Source organism: Cydia strobilella, chromosome 16 (assembly GCF_947568885.1).
Source record: "Cydia strobilella chromosome 16, ilCydStro3.1, whole genome shotgun sequence".
Taxonomy (NCBI): Eukaryota; Metazoa; Arthropoda; class Insecta; order Lepidoptera; family Tortricidae; genus Cydia; species Cydia strobilella.
The window spans coordinates 14,510,679-14,524,224 of NC_086056.1; the positions used below are offsets into that span (position 1 = coordinate 14,510,679).

Sequence of the window (13,546 nt, forward strand, 5' to 3'; positions counted from 1 at the left end):
ACAGGCCAATTAAATACGTTGTGTAGGTACCTATTCACTCGTAATTGTAACGAAAATTTCTCAGTAGGTCTTCATTTCACTTTGACTTACTGCGGATGCGGAGGACATTCCACAATCAATATCTTAGTCTTAAATAGTTTGGTTAAGTTGCAAAAGTAATCCCACCATAACGCGAAGCCAAGATTCGCAATTTTGCCAAACCATTCTATCAAAACTTTTCTAGCAACCCTCCTAATATCGAAAGGTAACAAAACCTATGTTACCAATGACAGCAAAATATTAAGGACCAACAATAAAATTCTAAACTTAAAATTATTAAACGGTTTAACCTGTTAAATTATTGTAATTAAAAGTAATGATTTTTTACTACAATAAATAAAAAGAACAGTTTTTAAACGGTTTAAACTCACGCGTTTAAGTACGTACGCGAAGCAGCCGTGGCACTGGCAGGTCGTCGTGAACGCTGCTGGCACTGTTAAGGGCTTATTACACTTTGCTAAATTTAGTGACTAACAAGAGGGACGCCGCTATACGTGAGACGCGATAAGAAATACATCCTATCGTTTATCACGTATAGCGTCGTCCCTCTAGTAAGTTACTAAATTAGGATAGTATAATAAGCTCTTTAGGGCTTGAGAAAGGAGACCTAGGCTCTCCGAAACATGTTGGTAGTGAACCTGCCTACGAAGCAAGAGGTCCCGGATTCGAAAAGGAATATATGCCTTTCTGAGGGCATTTTATTTGTGTGTTTATAACAAATATTTGTTCCCGTGTTATGAATTGTTTTCTACGTATATGAGTATTATTCTGCCGTCTCAAGGAAAAAAACCATAACTGACAAAAAGTAAGTTTCGAGAAAAAGCCAAAAAACTTTGCGCTCCTGTTCAAATAGGTTAAATTCTAAGTACAAAGTTGAAACTTTTGTTAATGAACAAAGTAATAGTTTAGAATTTTTATGCATTATAAATTATTCGATTATCTATTTATTTAAATAAGTTATTTAGGAAAAATTGTTACTACCTCGTAAAACAAATAGAATAAAAATATCTTTACTAAGATTAAATGACATAAGTGCGTACTTATGTTTTTTGTGTTAGTTTTGCACTACGATGTCTAAGAAATAAAAGCACAAGTACACAGTTGTGCTTATGTTACTAATCGATCTAGAAGCTGAAAAAGCACAATTGGGTACTTTGTGGTTTTTTTGCTTAGTTAAAGTAATCAAATTATGATTTATCTCGTTAAAGGAATTCATAAAAATATGATGAGGAATCAAAATTAATTATTAAAAGAAAACAAAAAAGATACTTTGAGAGATGTAACACAAAACTAAAATTATCCAGAATTTGATTGCACTAAGTAATTACTAATTCTTTGAGATATCCTTAATAATGGTAATAATGTAATACAAAACTGAAATTTATTACAATTAGATTCCACTAAGTACAGATGCTTTTAGAGATCTTTAGTTAATAATGTAATGAAAATGAGGTACAATCTAAAGATCGATAATGTCACTACTAGAGGAATTTAAAATAAAAATTTCAAGTGGTAATACAAGAATTAACAAAGGATACATTATCGCAACTCATAAAACAATTACGATCATCGCCAGGCTCAAATCCGAGTATCGTCGACTTACGAAAATTGCTTCCAGAATAAGAAAAAACCAAAAACATTAAGATGTCACACCAGTTATGCTCCCTATTACGAGTTTAGAAAAATTTAGTGGTGCAAATTGGAGGAGTTACGAGGAACAACTGAATTGTTATAATTACAAGTTTAATAACTTAGGGGGTAGGGATAGGGATGGGATAGGGATGTCATGTAATCATGACATTTCGGAAGAAAAAAAGGTCTCTCTTGATAAAAAAATTAAATAGTAACGTTTATGACACACATTGCCATTAGGTGCTCCAAATATACCCAACCCAAATTTCGTATTCTAGACAAGCTAAGGGGCTTGAATAAATGTGCCAATTTTCATATGTGCAGGTTATATAAAGGTTTCAAGTTATGAAGGGGTCAAAAGTAGCTCGACATGGTTCGTGTAATATTACACACGGTTGCTGCTTTTTCTTTTAACTTGGCTGGACATGCTGCCGCGTGTCTAGATGTTCCAACTAAACAGCTAGGCGTATCTAGAGAAAATAAAAAAAGAGCCTTTTTGTATTTGAACCAGGCTGGGGTAGCTTTAAAAAGGCAAATATAACCCTGAAACTGAAACCAAATGCCAAGCCAAAATTTTTACCTGCAAAAATGTCCTTTTGTATTAAAATCTAAGGTTGAAACAGAATGCGGTACACCAATACACGTTAACACTTCTCATGTTTTTCAAAATAGGCAGGAGTATTAATACGTGCGTACTGCGTCGTCGTCGTCGCAACCTCTTCCAAAGGAAAAAAACCGATCAAGCCGCGCGCGCCAAGTGAACCGCCCGAAATCTGTCTTTGAGGAGACCGGAGGGGGACTACCTACTAGCCTGATAAAGCATAACTGACAACAATGTTTAAGAAATAAACCACAAGTTCACTGTTTTTGAAACCGACACTAAGCAGAAAAAGCATAAGGAAGAGTCATACGAGACAGAAAAAACATAACGTGCAACTTATGTTTTTTTAGGTTCCAAGAGTTATGACTAATAATATTTTTTTACTAACAAAAATGAACATTTTTGTCAACTTAAGGGTTTTTTACATAGAAATTTTATGTGATACTAAACTATGGTTTTTCTTCTTATGAAATAGATGTTGGGCTTAAATTCAACACAAAGGGGAAAAAAAACACAAGTCGTCACTTTAGTACTTTTCTGTCTATGAATATATACTTATGCTTATTCTTTCTCAAAAAGGAACTAACTTTACCAAAATGGCGTGTAGTTATGCTTGTCTAAATCTTGACCTGTTAGAGATAAAGAAATAACAGCTAGATAGAAAAATCACATTTTTCTTCCTGATTTCGAGGGTGTCAATAACTCAATTTCGCAAAAATTGTCACTTATGGTTTTTCTCCTTAAGGCGGCAGTATTGTACAGTCACCTGCAATAATATGTTACACAACAGAGGCCACAAAAATATCTGACACGATCTTATTTGTAGAGCCATAAGAGCGTGTCACATATTTTTGCGGCCTTCAAAGAGTGACATGGTATCGCAGGTGACTGTACTATCATACATAATATATCGTCGTCTAGCTAGTACGCACATAGGGTTACCGGATAAAATTTTTGAATTACCTTACAAAACTCCTGATTTACCGCTCATATCGGTGACGCCGCGTTATTTGGGCAAATTTGGCTGTCGAATTCATTTTTCGTCAGATTTCGATAATATTTCCTATTTTGACAATATAAGCGCAATTTCACCGTAATGTCCCAAAAAATCTTCCACTGATAACTCAGTAAAAGTTTGTTTTATTCGTAACTGAATGGAATATTAGATAATTTTTTCTCGGCATATTTAAGTTAATTGTGTGATTTCGTGTTTATTTATCCCGTCCAGATCGAACGAGGAGCTTTCAAACCAGCCAAATTTCATCGCAATGTAACGAATAACTAAAATTCTAGATGATAATCGTCCCATCTACTACCAAGTTGAGAAGAACGTCGTTTAGATTGAATGTTTTTTATATTTTATTGGTCTCTACCGCAACATAAAAGGTACCAAAACTTTCTAAAGATCAGTAGTTGGAAAAACAAAAGACAGCAAGGCACAATTCTGAGTATTCTTTACGTGTTGTTTCGAGATCTTTCCTTTTATAACTATTGTGTTGTGAAACATGTGTGCGTTGGGCGTGAAACGAGCCATCTTATTTTCCTGTGATTACGTGTTTGAATCTTGGAGGATATAACCAACGGAGGCGCCTTGTCTGTAATTTGTTGTACAAAAAAGTCTGCCAATTTTTGCGGGGGAGGGGAACGTCAAATGTATACGTAACGTCAAAATAGCCATGTCAGATAAACGTCAGTCCATACTGTGTGACCATTGGCGGCATTGGCCGACTATTTTCGATAGATGAGAACGCCTGTTAATGGCTACTCTGTTTGGTTATAACCTCTAAGATTTGAATCCGTCTAATCAAATATCTATGAAGTGTATAAGATAAATAAAGTCTAAGAAAGAAACGTGCCCCGGAAATTCAATAAAAAAATTTGCTCGAAATTTGATGTTGCTCGAATGGCGCCGTCTGCCATACCTTTGGCTTATACTCGTGTAGATGGCGACACCGTTTGATATTTTAACAATTTTAACATGTAATCAGTGAAAAAACATGGGTCAAAGTCATATGGAGTCCTAAAAGTTTTAATCCTATGTCGATGGCAGTAAATGTATTGTGACTACAAAATAAGCCTCTCTCTATTCTCTTTGCTCTAAACTAACTTAGTACCTACCGACTTGAATAGAACAAAATGAGGGAGTGTTATAATAAACGTATTATTCTAATAAAAATTAGACATCAGACATTGCCACACTTTGTCATGCGTGCAGAGTTAGCGTGCTCCAACTCTAGCGATGTTGATAAACGTTGAATAGAATACGTTTTCACTTTTCTTGGTCATATTTTAGAAATAAAGGTACTTATAGTAAGCAGTAATCGTTGTAGGTGAAGCAACGCCAAAAGATAAATCTCTACAGTTCGCGTTCAAAAATTAAAAGTAGGTAGTTAGACCAGGGGGGTGTCACTGCGCAGTTTAGGTATATTTGGCCGGCGCACCGCCCGGGCAGGTGTATGGCAGTGGGCTGCCGCTCGCGCAAAATTGAAAATACGCAATGGCTTCGAAACCTAAATCGCGATCTAATCTGTATAAAAGATAATTTTCTGTTTACGGATGTCTGAATAAACGGAAGAACAAGAAAGCAGAAAAAACATTTTTTTTTTAATTCCGGACTATATTGACCGACATATTTTCAAAGGAATAAGTACTTCTGTAGCATACCTACTTCCGTGAGAATCAGACATACTATCTCCGGCAAAAAATTTTATGTTTACAGAATCAACGTTTGTAATTCCTACATATTTATCTTAAAAATAATATATCAATAGGTGTAGGTACAAAAACTTGTCAAGTGACAACTCCGTGCCGACACTCGCAGCTCGGTCATAAAACTGCGGCGCGCAAAGAAGATTCACGGTTCGTGCGCGGTTATAAGTTTCAATTTTGCTTGCAGGCGGCGAGTGTAGGTATAATTTTGTACCTAAATCTGGCTTTTGTGAAGGAGTGAATTTTCTGTACGGTAGTACTATTAGTTATTCTGTGGTTAGACCAAGAAAAGTCTGCAGAGATTTTGACAGCACACGCAGTGCCAGTGTTATTTTTACGTCATAATTTGAATGCAGCTTACCCACATTCAAAAATAAAATCCGCAAAATTTTGTGTGTGTTTTAGGCTGCGTTCATAATTGTAATTTCCGTAATCGCTTTTTGATTAATTAATTAATTAAAAATATTAAGTATAAAAAAATATTTTGTATAATTTAGTTTTAGACTTAGGTAGTTTAATTTACTAGCGCACGCAACTCTGTAAACTAAATCTTGCTACTGTTTATTTTACTTTTCTGTCCATAATCTTGTGTAGAAATGGCATCTCACCTCCCTAGCAACAAATTGTAACTAAATCTTCTTATCCTTCTGTGCACAGTCTAGATCTGAACTGTTTGCTAATATTGTATTATTTTCTGCAATTGTCTGTAATTTGTTTTGTGAGCCAAATAAATAAAATAAAATAAAATTTCATAGAAGTTTGACGTTTAAAATAACAACGCACTACCCGACGGAAGATCAGCGCTAGCCCAGCCAGGCTAGCACCATGCTGAGTCGGGACCATTTCGTGGCTTATATTATTTATGTTGTGTTTCCTATGTACGTGTTTTCCTCTTTTTTGCCACGAATAAACGCTATCTATCTATCTATATACTTACTTTACTCATTGACCTGCACTGCGTGTGCTGTCAAAATCTCTGCACACTTTTCTTGGTTTAACTCTAAAACAAAAAGAGCCTCGGTAGAGAGTATCATTTCGTTCCATTTGGAGTTGAAACTAGGTCCGCGAAGCGTCTGGTTGACGTAACTGGTGACCGAAGAGCTGGCGGCTTCCTCGCACAAGAGCTGGCGGCTTCCTCGCACAAGAGCTGGCGGCTTCCTCGCACAACGTACTTGCGATACAGCGAGGAAATGCCGCCAGCATCCTTGGTACAATGCCTCAAGGGCCTATTTTAGATATAATTTTTTTATATATATCATATTTAAATAAAGACTTTTACATATATATTATGCATATAGAAAATTGAAATGAAATTATGTATTCCTGAGATATATGTATGTAGATATATCTACTTTTTTTGTGCCTACTGATCAGGAAAGTTTCCGAATGGCGCGATTTTTTATTAAATATATATGTAGATAGTTTAATATTTTCCAACTGGGCATTTTTGTGTATAATGTGTATATTTAACTTCCCGTTTCCAAAAAAAGGTCCATGAAACTTTCCATAAATTTTAGAGAATATTTTCAACTTTGTGAAATTTCCACATAAAAAAATTCGAGTACACATGTTTTTCAATTTTTCCATCTTTAGGGTATTAATGTTAATTCAGTTTTAAAAAACTATTCAGTTGAGTTCTATCCTAAAATAGCAAAATGAATTTCTGAAACAAATCGACAACAAATATTTTAAGTATATTTATAGTAATTGTAAAATACAAACTAAGTCTTTCTCTTATGTAGTTAATAGTCACGGACCTATTTATATGTTAATTTGTTATGAAACTATAGGTCTGATCTTCTTGTCTTTAAAATAAGTTCATAAACTATGTATGACTGTTTGTTGCTGAATAAATAAACAAAAAAAAAACAAATACCAAAATGATCCTAACAACTTGAAGAAATTTACGCGTAATCAAACAACCCTCAGGGCCATATTCGAAAAATGCTCATAACTTATAAGATGTCACAGCGATATGATACTGATCTTTCAGTGTCAAGTGACGTCTTTGCTTTACGAAATCAGCCACTGGCAGATCGATATCGTATCGCTGTGACATCTTATAAGCATTGTTGGAATGCGGCCGTCAGTATTCGAATGAAGTGTAGCTTGCGTTTTTCAAACCACTCACTGTTTATTCAACTTTACAACAACCCAAATTCGACATCATAGTCAAGATATTTCCGACGATTGCGGCGATTGGATGGACGTACAACCCCCCCTCTCAAACGCGTGCCGCCTTTAGGCCGAGCGCGCCCTCTCCGGTGTGATGAGCCTGATGAACCCTCGCTCCTACGGGCGCTTCCCTGCCGAGTATAGTCCCCCTTCGTGAACTCCTTCGGCAAGAACCCCTGCAACTCAGGATACGCCTCCACCAACATCTTCGCGCCCCTAAGCGTTACCGTCTTATTAACTATTATGTTCCTAAACGTATCATTGGTCATGAAATCAGAGTTCAACTCTTTGATTTGATTCAATTTGTCCATGAACGCTTGGTCAACTTCCATCATCTGCATCTCATGTATGTCCTTGGCTGACTCTCGATCCAACTTATACTGTCTTTTGAGAAATTTGATAAATTTCTTCATAGTATTTGTCTTCTTCTTTCGGATCTTGCTGCCGTTTTTGTAAGCTCTGTCAAGGATTCTGCGAACCTCCTTGATGATTCTTGCGATGGCTCGCTTGATCTTACGCTTTCGTTCTTCTCTCAATCTCTTGCGTCGTTTCCTTCTGCGATCGGTTCGTTTACGACGTTCTTTTGAGGTTTTTTTTTTGGCTCTTTCCCGTTCCACAGCACTGTCAATCTCCATGCTGGATTCTTCGAGGGACACGGAAAGTCCTTGGTACAAGTCGTAGGTGTGGAAATTCAAGGAGCAGCATACCCACTGAGTGCGTCCGCAGAAGTAGTCTCCTTTGTAAATTCTGTATTCGGCGTTGCATTCTGCGGGCAGCACGCAGGATCCCCAGGGCATGTCGTGCTGGCTAGGGTCGCCGCAAGGGACGCCCCACGGTCCTAGCATAATAAAACTGAACTTAGTAAGGGACTCGGGCATTTCTGATTCTGATACTCCGATACTGTACAGTCAAGGTCGTGTTTGATATTGCAGGTATGCATGTATTTTGCAATTGCTTTCTGATTTTTTTTCGAGAGACGCAAACAGAAATTACAGTATTACTTGGACCTTTATGAAACGCGACTGATATCTGGGGACCTTGCCAAGATGAAAATCGTTGTATCTATCGCACTAATATGGTAGAGTGATCAGAGACAATAGCGTTTCATTTCGTTTTCTGCAAACGATTTTCATCTTCGCTAGGTCCTTTTGATCTGAGCATCCGATATTTTCAGGGAGCAAAATGATGCCTCATTTAGGAATAAACAAATTTGTTTTATGTCTGAGTAATTAATCGTCGATTCCCACGAATTAGTGTCGATTCCTCATGGATCTAAAATAGTCTCATTTAAAAATTTCACAAAAAACATATTGCGATTCAGTGTTGTAAAACATATCCAGTTTGCTGTCGCTGTTCAGTATATAATTGAGAAGAGTTAAGGCATGGTGCAGTGGAGAGTGTGATAGAGCATGAGTTCGTGACGCCGGGATAGCAAATAGACTTTGTCGACGGGGACGGAGTTCTACACGTATAGGACGGAGATAGGACGCACTTTGAGTGAAATGAGAGACAACAAGGAATAAACTACATACCTAGTGTATAAAAATATGTGGAACTTACTTGCCGCCACCATATTAACAACATCGCCCTCAACACGGGTTGAAAAATTCTTCGTTTCCACTTTAATATTTTTCCACATATCCTGCCATTCCTTTTTCCAGTCTTTGAATTCCCTGCTCGAGCTACCCGAATCGGACAAGGAATCCCCCCCTCTCCTCACCTTATTAAGTATTGGGTCTAACTGGTACCCAATTCTTAAATTTGACTTCGTGGCTACGTTGTTTATAAGATTGTCATCGTTCAATCTCTCAATTGAATCCCGTACTCGCTTCACCGTTTCAGCTTTATTTCTGGCGATAAAATTATCAAAATCATTTCTAACAGTCCTTTTCTGTAGATATTTCCTTATTAAATCAGGATCTCCATAGTTTTTTAGTAATTCTGCTGCCTTTTGACCTGTTCTTAAGTACAGATCCTTATCTACATGATCTTTTGTTTGTGACAACGTTATCAAAACGGATAACGAAATTAGAACTAAATTCATTTTATGTAATTTTCCATCGCACGTACTTTTTAGAGTTTTTAGTTGGTGTTTTACAATAAAATAAAATTGTGGTGAAACAGTGATTGTCGAATTGCGAAATGTGTTGTGTGATAAAATTTATATCGACTTTTTATGGAAGAATCAAAGATCACTTACCCGATTTATGGAGCATTTGAAACGACTCAAGATTCAACAATCTCAACACTGGTTTACTCATAGTTCGCCATCGTTCCATCATGAACATAAAAATAAATAAGTATAAAATGGTGGCGTACTTATACAGGGTGGCCAAAAAATATGGCATTCCCGTTGCCAGGGAGGTTTTGGGATCATATTGAGCATCTTTTACTATGGGACATATTTTTAATGCACATATTTTTGGCCAACCTGTATAACAAAGTTTTGTAGTACAAATATCTAGATAATAGCGTCTAAAATGTATATATTTTAACTAGTAGGGTCCATGATTGTACGCACTTTATTTTAAGAACATCTGTAATTCCATGGTTGCAACTAATAAATAATGAATATGAATATGCGGGTCTCCGCAGTCCGTAGTTATATGCCGTATAAATAATGCGGAGTACCATCGCCCACACTGTTAACTGACAGTTCGTAAACCTTATTACAAAAGGCATAAGGTCGACCGATAGACAGTTAAGAGTGTTGCTGTTTGTACAGATTTTCAATTTGAGGAAAGTTTCCCGAAAGTTGGACTATGTTAGTAATTTAGTCGACTCATCGACTGGCCAGTATTTCGGTTACTAAAATCGATCAACTGACCAAAATAAGATTTTGTTCTTTAAAAACGTCAAAGAAAAAGAAAATTCTTTATCTGTTGATTGTTATCTCCAAAATTATTATTTTTCGAAATGTTATTTTTCAGTTCGTGCTGCAAGTGAGTAGGCAGAGTTTAAAAATGAAAGGCTGGTTCAGACTACAGTAATTTAGTCGAGTAGCGAGTAGTAGTTACTAAAACATGTCTGAACACCAAAAATGTTGTCGAGTAGATTAGTAACAGTGGTGGGGGGAGGCTCACTCGCCAAAAAAAAAAGAATATAAAATGGATCCACATTTAACCTATAGGTATAGACACTTAGCCGTAAGAGACTTGACTGACAGACTGACCAACGTAAATCCCTAGTAGCTAAGGTTATAAGCACTAGCACCTATCTTCATCTTTAGACATACTTTCTTTTTTTTTTCAATCTAGTTTTTAATTCACTAACTGGTCGCCCAAGATACAGGCTATGCCTAGTTTGGGGACCCCTGTTCATACTGTTTTAAATGTACCGCTGTATGCGCGCAACCTGGACCTCATGTATACTCAATCTGCAAATTCCCATTTTTGTGTGCAAAATAAATATATTTTTCATTTTTTTTTCATTTTCACTCGACTAATTCACTAACTAATCTACTCGACCAAATTTTTGATGTTCGGACACGTAATGCTCGACACTTGACTAAATTGCTAACGTAATCCGAACTAGGCTTAATGCGGAGTGTACTTAGGATTGTCTGCGGGCAGAATATTCGCGTACTCGCGGTAGGTACTAAGGGTGGCCGTTTATAGGATTGTCAGGTAGGCAGCAGTAAATAGGTGCGTTAAAAAGTCCTCTAGCTATGAAATGGCACGGAAATTCCTATAAGAGTTAACGAGCAAACTAAATGTTAAAGGGGAATGATTTTTGGGCGGTTAACTTTTTGTTGCCATATTAAAATGGTAGGCCGTTTGTCGAAACAGGCAGAGGCATACGGTTAATCTATGGTAGGTAAACTATAATTATTTAATTTCTCATGCTCTAAAAGGCGGTCGTTGTTGTTCTATAAAGTGTGCAGGAAGTGATACGTTTCTGCACTAGAACATTTTATTTTCAAAGCAAGTTTTTTTTAATGTTTTACGATAAGCAATTAAAATTTAGTTTTAAACGGATTTGTTGTACAATTTCCATTCTGATATTTAATTCCCCATTCCATAAATAATAATATTGAAAATGCTACCACTTAGCTTATTTATACCTCTAGAAGAAATGCTCCAAAAATGTATACTTAGTCTAAATGCTAAAAAAACGAGGTATAGCAAGCTTTCCTTACAAGGTTTATCAATTATCAAGTGTTGACAAAGGTAATTTGGAAAAGCTATAAAAATAATTTTATTGTTACATACATTTATTTATTATTCGATTTTCATGATTCATACAATTTTTATATGATTTTTTTCTATAAAAATACCAACACAGATCACATTACCTAGTTTATGATAACATCATAACCATTGGGAAACTCATTAGTAAACTTAATTTCAACAGAAATTACTTACTTAACACTAAATAAAACAACTAATTAATAACCTCAACAACAGCTTCCTCTCTTTCTAACCACAGTGGGTCCTTGTCTTTAGAGACTGGAAGAGATTTCTTAGTGCTACAGGTATTGCAGGTCCATTCTACTATCTTTTGTTTATTTTTAGTCTTTATCTTCATTTTAGCCGTCTCTCCGAATATCAAAATGCAGCGGCATTTCTTACAGATCTGTCTTTTTATGTCTGGATGCCTAAAATAATAAATATATATAATTTAACCTATTGTTTTAAAACAATACTTGTGCGATCAGTCGCCATTCAGCCGCTTAGATGTTGCACAGGTCTTTCTGGAACTCGTGGATCCATCGGTACTTAGGCAGGCCTTGAATGGCGTCTGATCGCACAGGATAGGAATGAATGGGGAAATCTAGTGTCGGAAGCCAAGATCCACTTCGTTGCTTAGCCAACGAAGTAAGTAAGTAAATCAATACTTCTGCCAAAAATTTCATATTTAACACAAGCTTTTATTACTTTATTCTTTCTTTACAGTCATTTTACACAGACAGTACTTAACATATATCATTTTTTAATTCTATTAATTACCCTTTACATATTTTAACTCACATAAGTTAACAGTATTGCACTGAATTCTACATGCAATCTTCGTGTTAAAAACTGATGAAGTAAAGAGAGAGAGAGAGAGAGAGATCTTTATTTGCATATCAGTATGTTACAGTATGTTATATTGTTATTTAAGTATAATCGTTTTTGGTTATATAAATTTATATACTTACATTTTTAAGACATTCTTCTTTGCAACATTTACCATTAGGTTACCATAGTACGAAGATAAGGCTGGATTTATTTTAACTATATGTTTACTTATCTGTAAATAATAAAAACGATGTAAAATACATTTTACAAATACAAATCAAAACATTGAACAAATACTTAAGAGTACGTGTAATGAAAGTTTTAACTTACTTGGTACAAGTAATTTATACGATGAAATGAATCATTTCCCTGAACTTTCTTCATAATTCCCTATCTTATTAATATGCTAAACGAAACTAAATGTGGTTTACTTTATTTAGCGCACAGCGCACACAATCATTTGTTTTGACTTTTGACGTTAACAATCAGCTGGTAATTTGACATCCTACTCCTCCTAGTCGTATGTCCTATCCTAGTCTAGTACAGACGTTAGAACGTCTGTATAGACGTTAGAACGTCTGTGTAGACGTTAGAACGTTTAATTTACGTTAATTTATAGGTCCCTCCACGCGAGTCTGGAGCCTCCAGACTCGCATTCCCTCCACGCGAGTCTGGAGCCTCCAGACTCGCATTCGCGGCTTCGCGCCGTGATTCGCGCATGAGTGTGGAGGGCCCTTTTAGATATTGCATTATGTGTATCTAAAACAACTTTGGGATAAACGAAAATTCTGTTATAGTTTTCTAATTTGAGAAGAAAGTAGAATAAGCCTTTTTTTAAATAGATTTTTGAAATATTTACAACCATCTTTTTGTGACGCTTTTTTTTAAACAATTATGGCCTGCAATTATGCGAGTCCTTTAAGCCAAACGTATGACGGTTTTTTTTTTAACATTTATGTCCAAACGTATGACGTTTTTTTTTTTTTTTTTTTAACACAAACGTGTGACGTTTTATAGGCGTTTTTTTACTTTTAAAAAGTCTAAGGTCTTTCAATGGCTTATTCCTGAAATTATTTAAAAAATATACATGAAATTATAATATTTCAGTTTTCCTCATGAATAAGTTAACCTTTTTTTCATTAAATTTTAATAATTGAACATTTTCATATAGTTTGTCAAAGGACTGTCTCATTGCAAACATAGACAGAGAATCATACTATCCTTGTGTTACACTAGGACTAGCACCCAAAAGAAAAGGATGAGTATAGTTTTTTTGTTCTTATTTACTGACAATTTGGTTTGACAAACTATATGTCAAAATCTACTTGAACTTTGAAACAAGCATGAAACAAGTTTGAAACGTCAAAAAACGTCTATTGAATTAAAAAAA

General features: G+C 35.7%; 2 protein-coding genes across 2 annotated transcripts; both read right to left on the reverse strand.

The window, feature by feature from the left end:
- Nucleotides 1-7,125: 7,125 nt before the first annotated feature.
- LOC134748551 (uncharacterized) lies at nucleotides 7,126-9,252 on the reverse strand. Its single transcript, XM_063683339.1, has 2 exons — nucleotides 8,717-9,252; nucleotides 7,126-7,994 (listed from the first exon to the last, which is right to left on the reverse strand). Exons 1-2 carry the CDS (start codon nucleotides 9,198-9,200, stop codon nucleotides 7,126-7,128), a joined length of 1,353 nt encoding a protein of 450 aa, XP_063539409.1. The 5' UTR covers nucleotides 9,201-9,252.
- Nucleotides 9,253-11,405: 2,153 nt separating this feature from the next.
- On the reverse strand, nucleotides 11,406-12,659 carry LOC134748195 (uncharacterized). Its single transcript, XM_063682907.1, has 3 exons — nucleotides 12,487-12,659; nucleotides 12,297-12,388; nucleotides 11,406-11,753 (listed from the first exon to the last, which is right to left on the reverse strand). Exons 1-3 carry the CDS (start codon nucleotides 12,538-12,540, stop codon nucleotides 11,540-11,542), a joined length of 360 nt encoding a protein of 119 aa, XP_063538977.1. The 5' UTR covers nucleotides 12,541-12,659; the 3' UTR covers nucleotides 11,406-11,539.
- Between the last annotated feature and the right edge of the window lie 887 nt (nucleotides 12,660-13,546).

Excerpts from the sequence above, each read along its gene's own strand:
- LOC134748551 (XM_063683339.1), bottom strand. The coding sequence starts at position 9,200 with ATGAATTTAGTTCTAATTTCGTTATCCGTTTTGATAACGTTGTCACAA. Across the intron at positions 7,995-8,716 it reads TGTTAATATGGTGGCGGCAA|GACCGTGGGGCGTCCCTTGC; the intron begins GTAAGTTCCACA and ends TTATTATGCTAG.
- LOC134748195 (XM_063682907.1), bottom strand. The coding sequence starts at position 12,540 with ATGAAGAAAGTTCAGGGAAATGATTCATTTCATCGTATAAATTACTTG. Across the intron at positions 12,389-12,486 it reads GTATAAATTACTTGTACCAA|ATAAGTAAACATATAGTTAA; the intron begins GTAAGTTAAAAC and ends TATTATTTACAG. Across the intron at positions 11,754-12,296 it reads AAGAAGAATGTCTTAAAAAT|GCATCCAGACATAAAAAGAC; the intron begins GTAAGTATATAA and ends TTATTATTTTAG.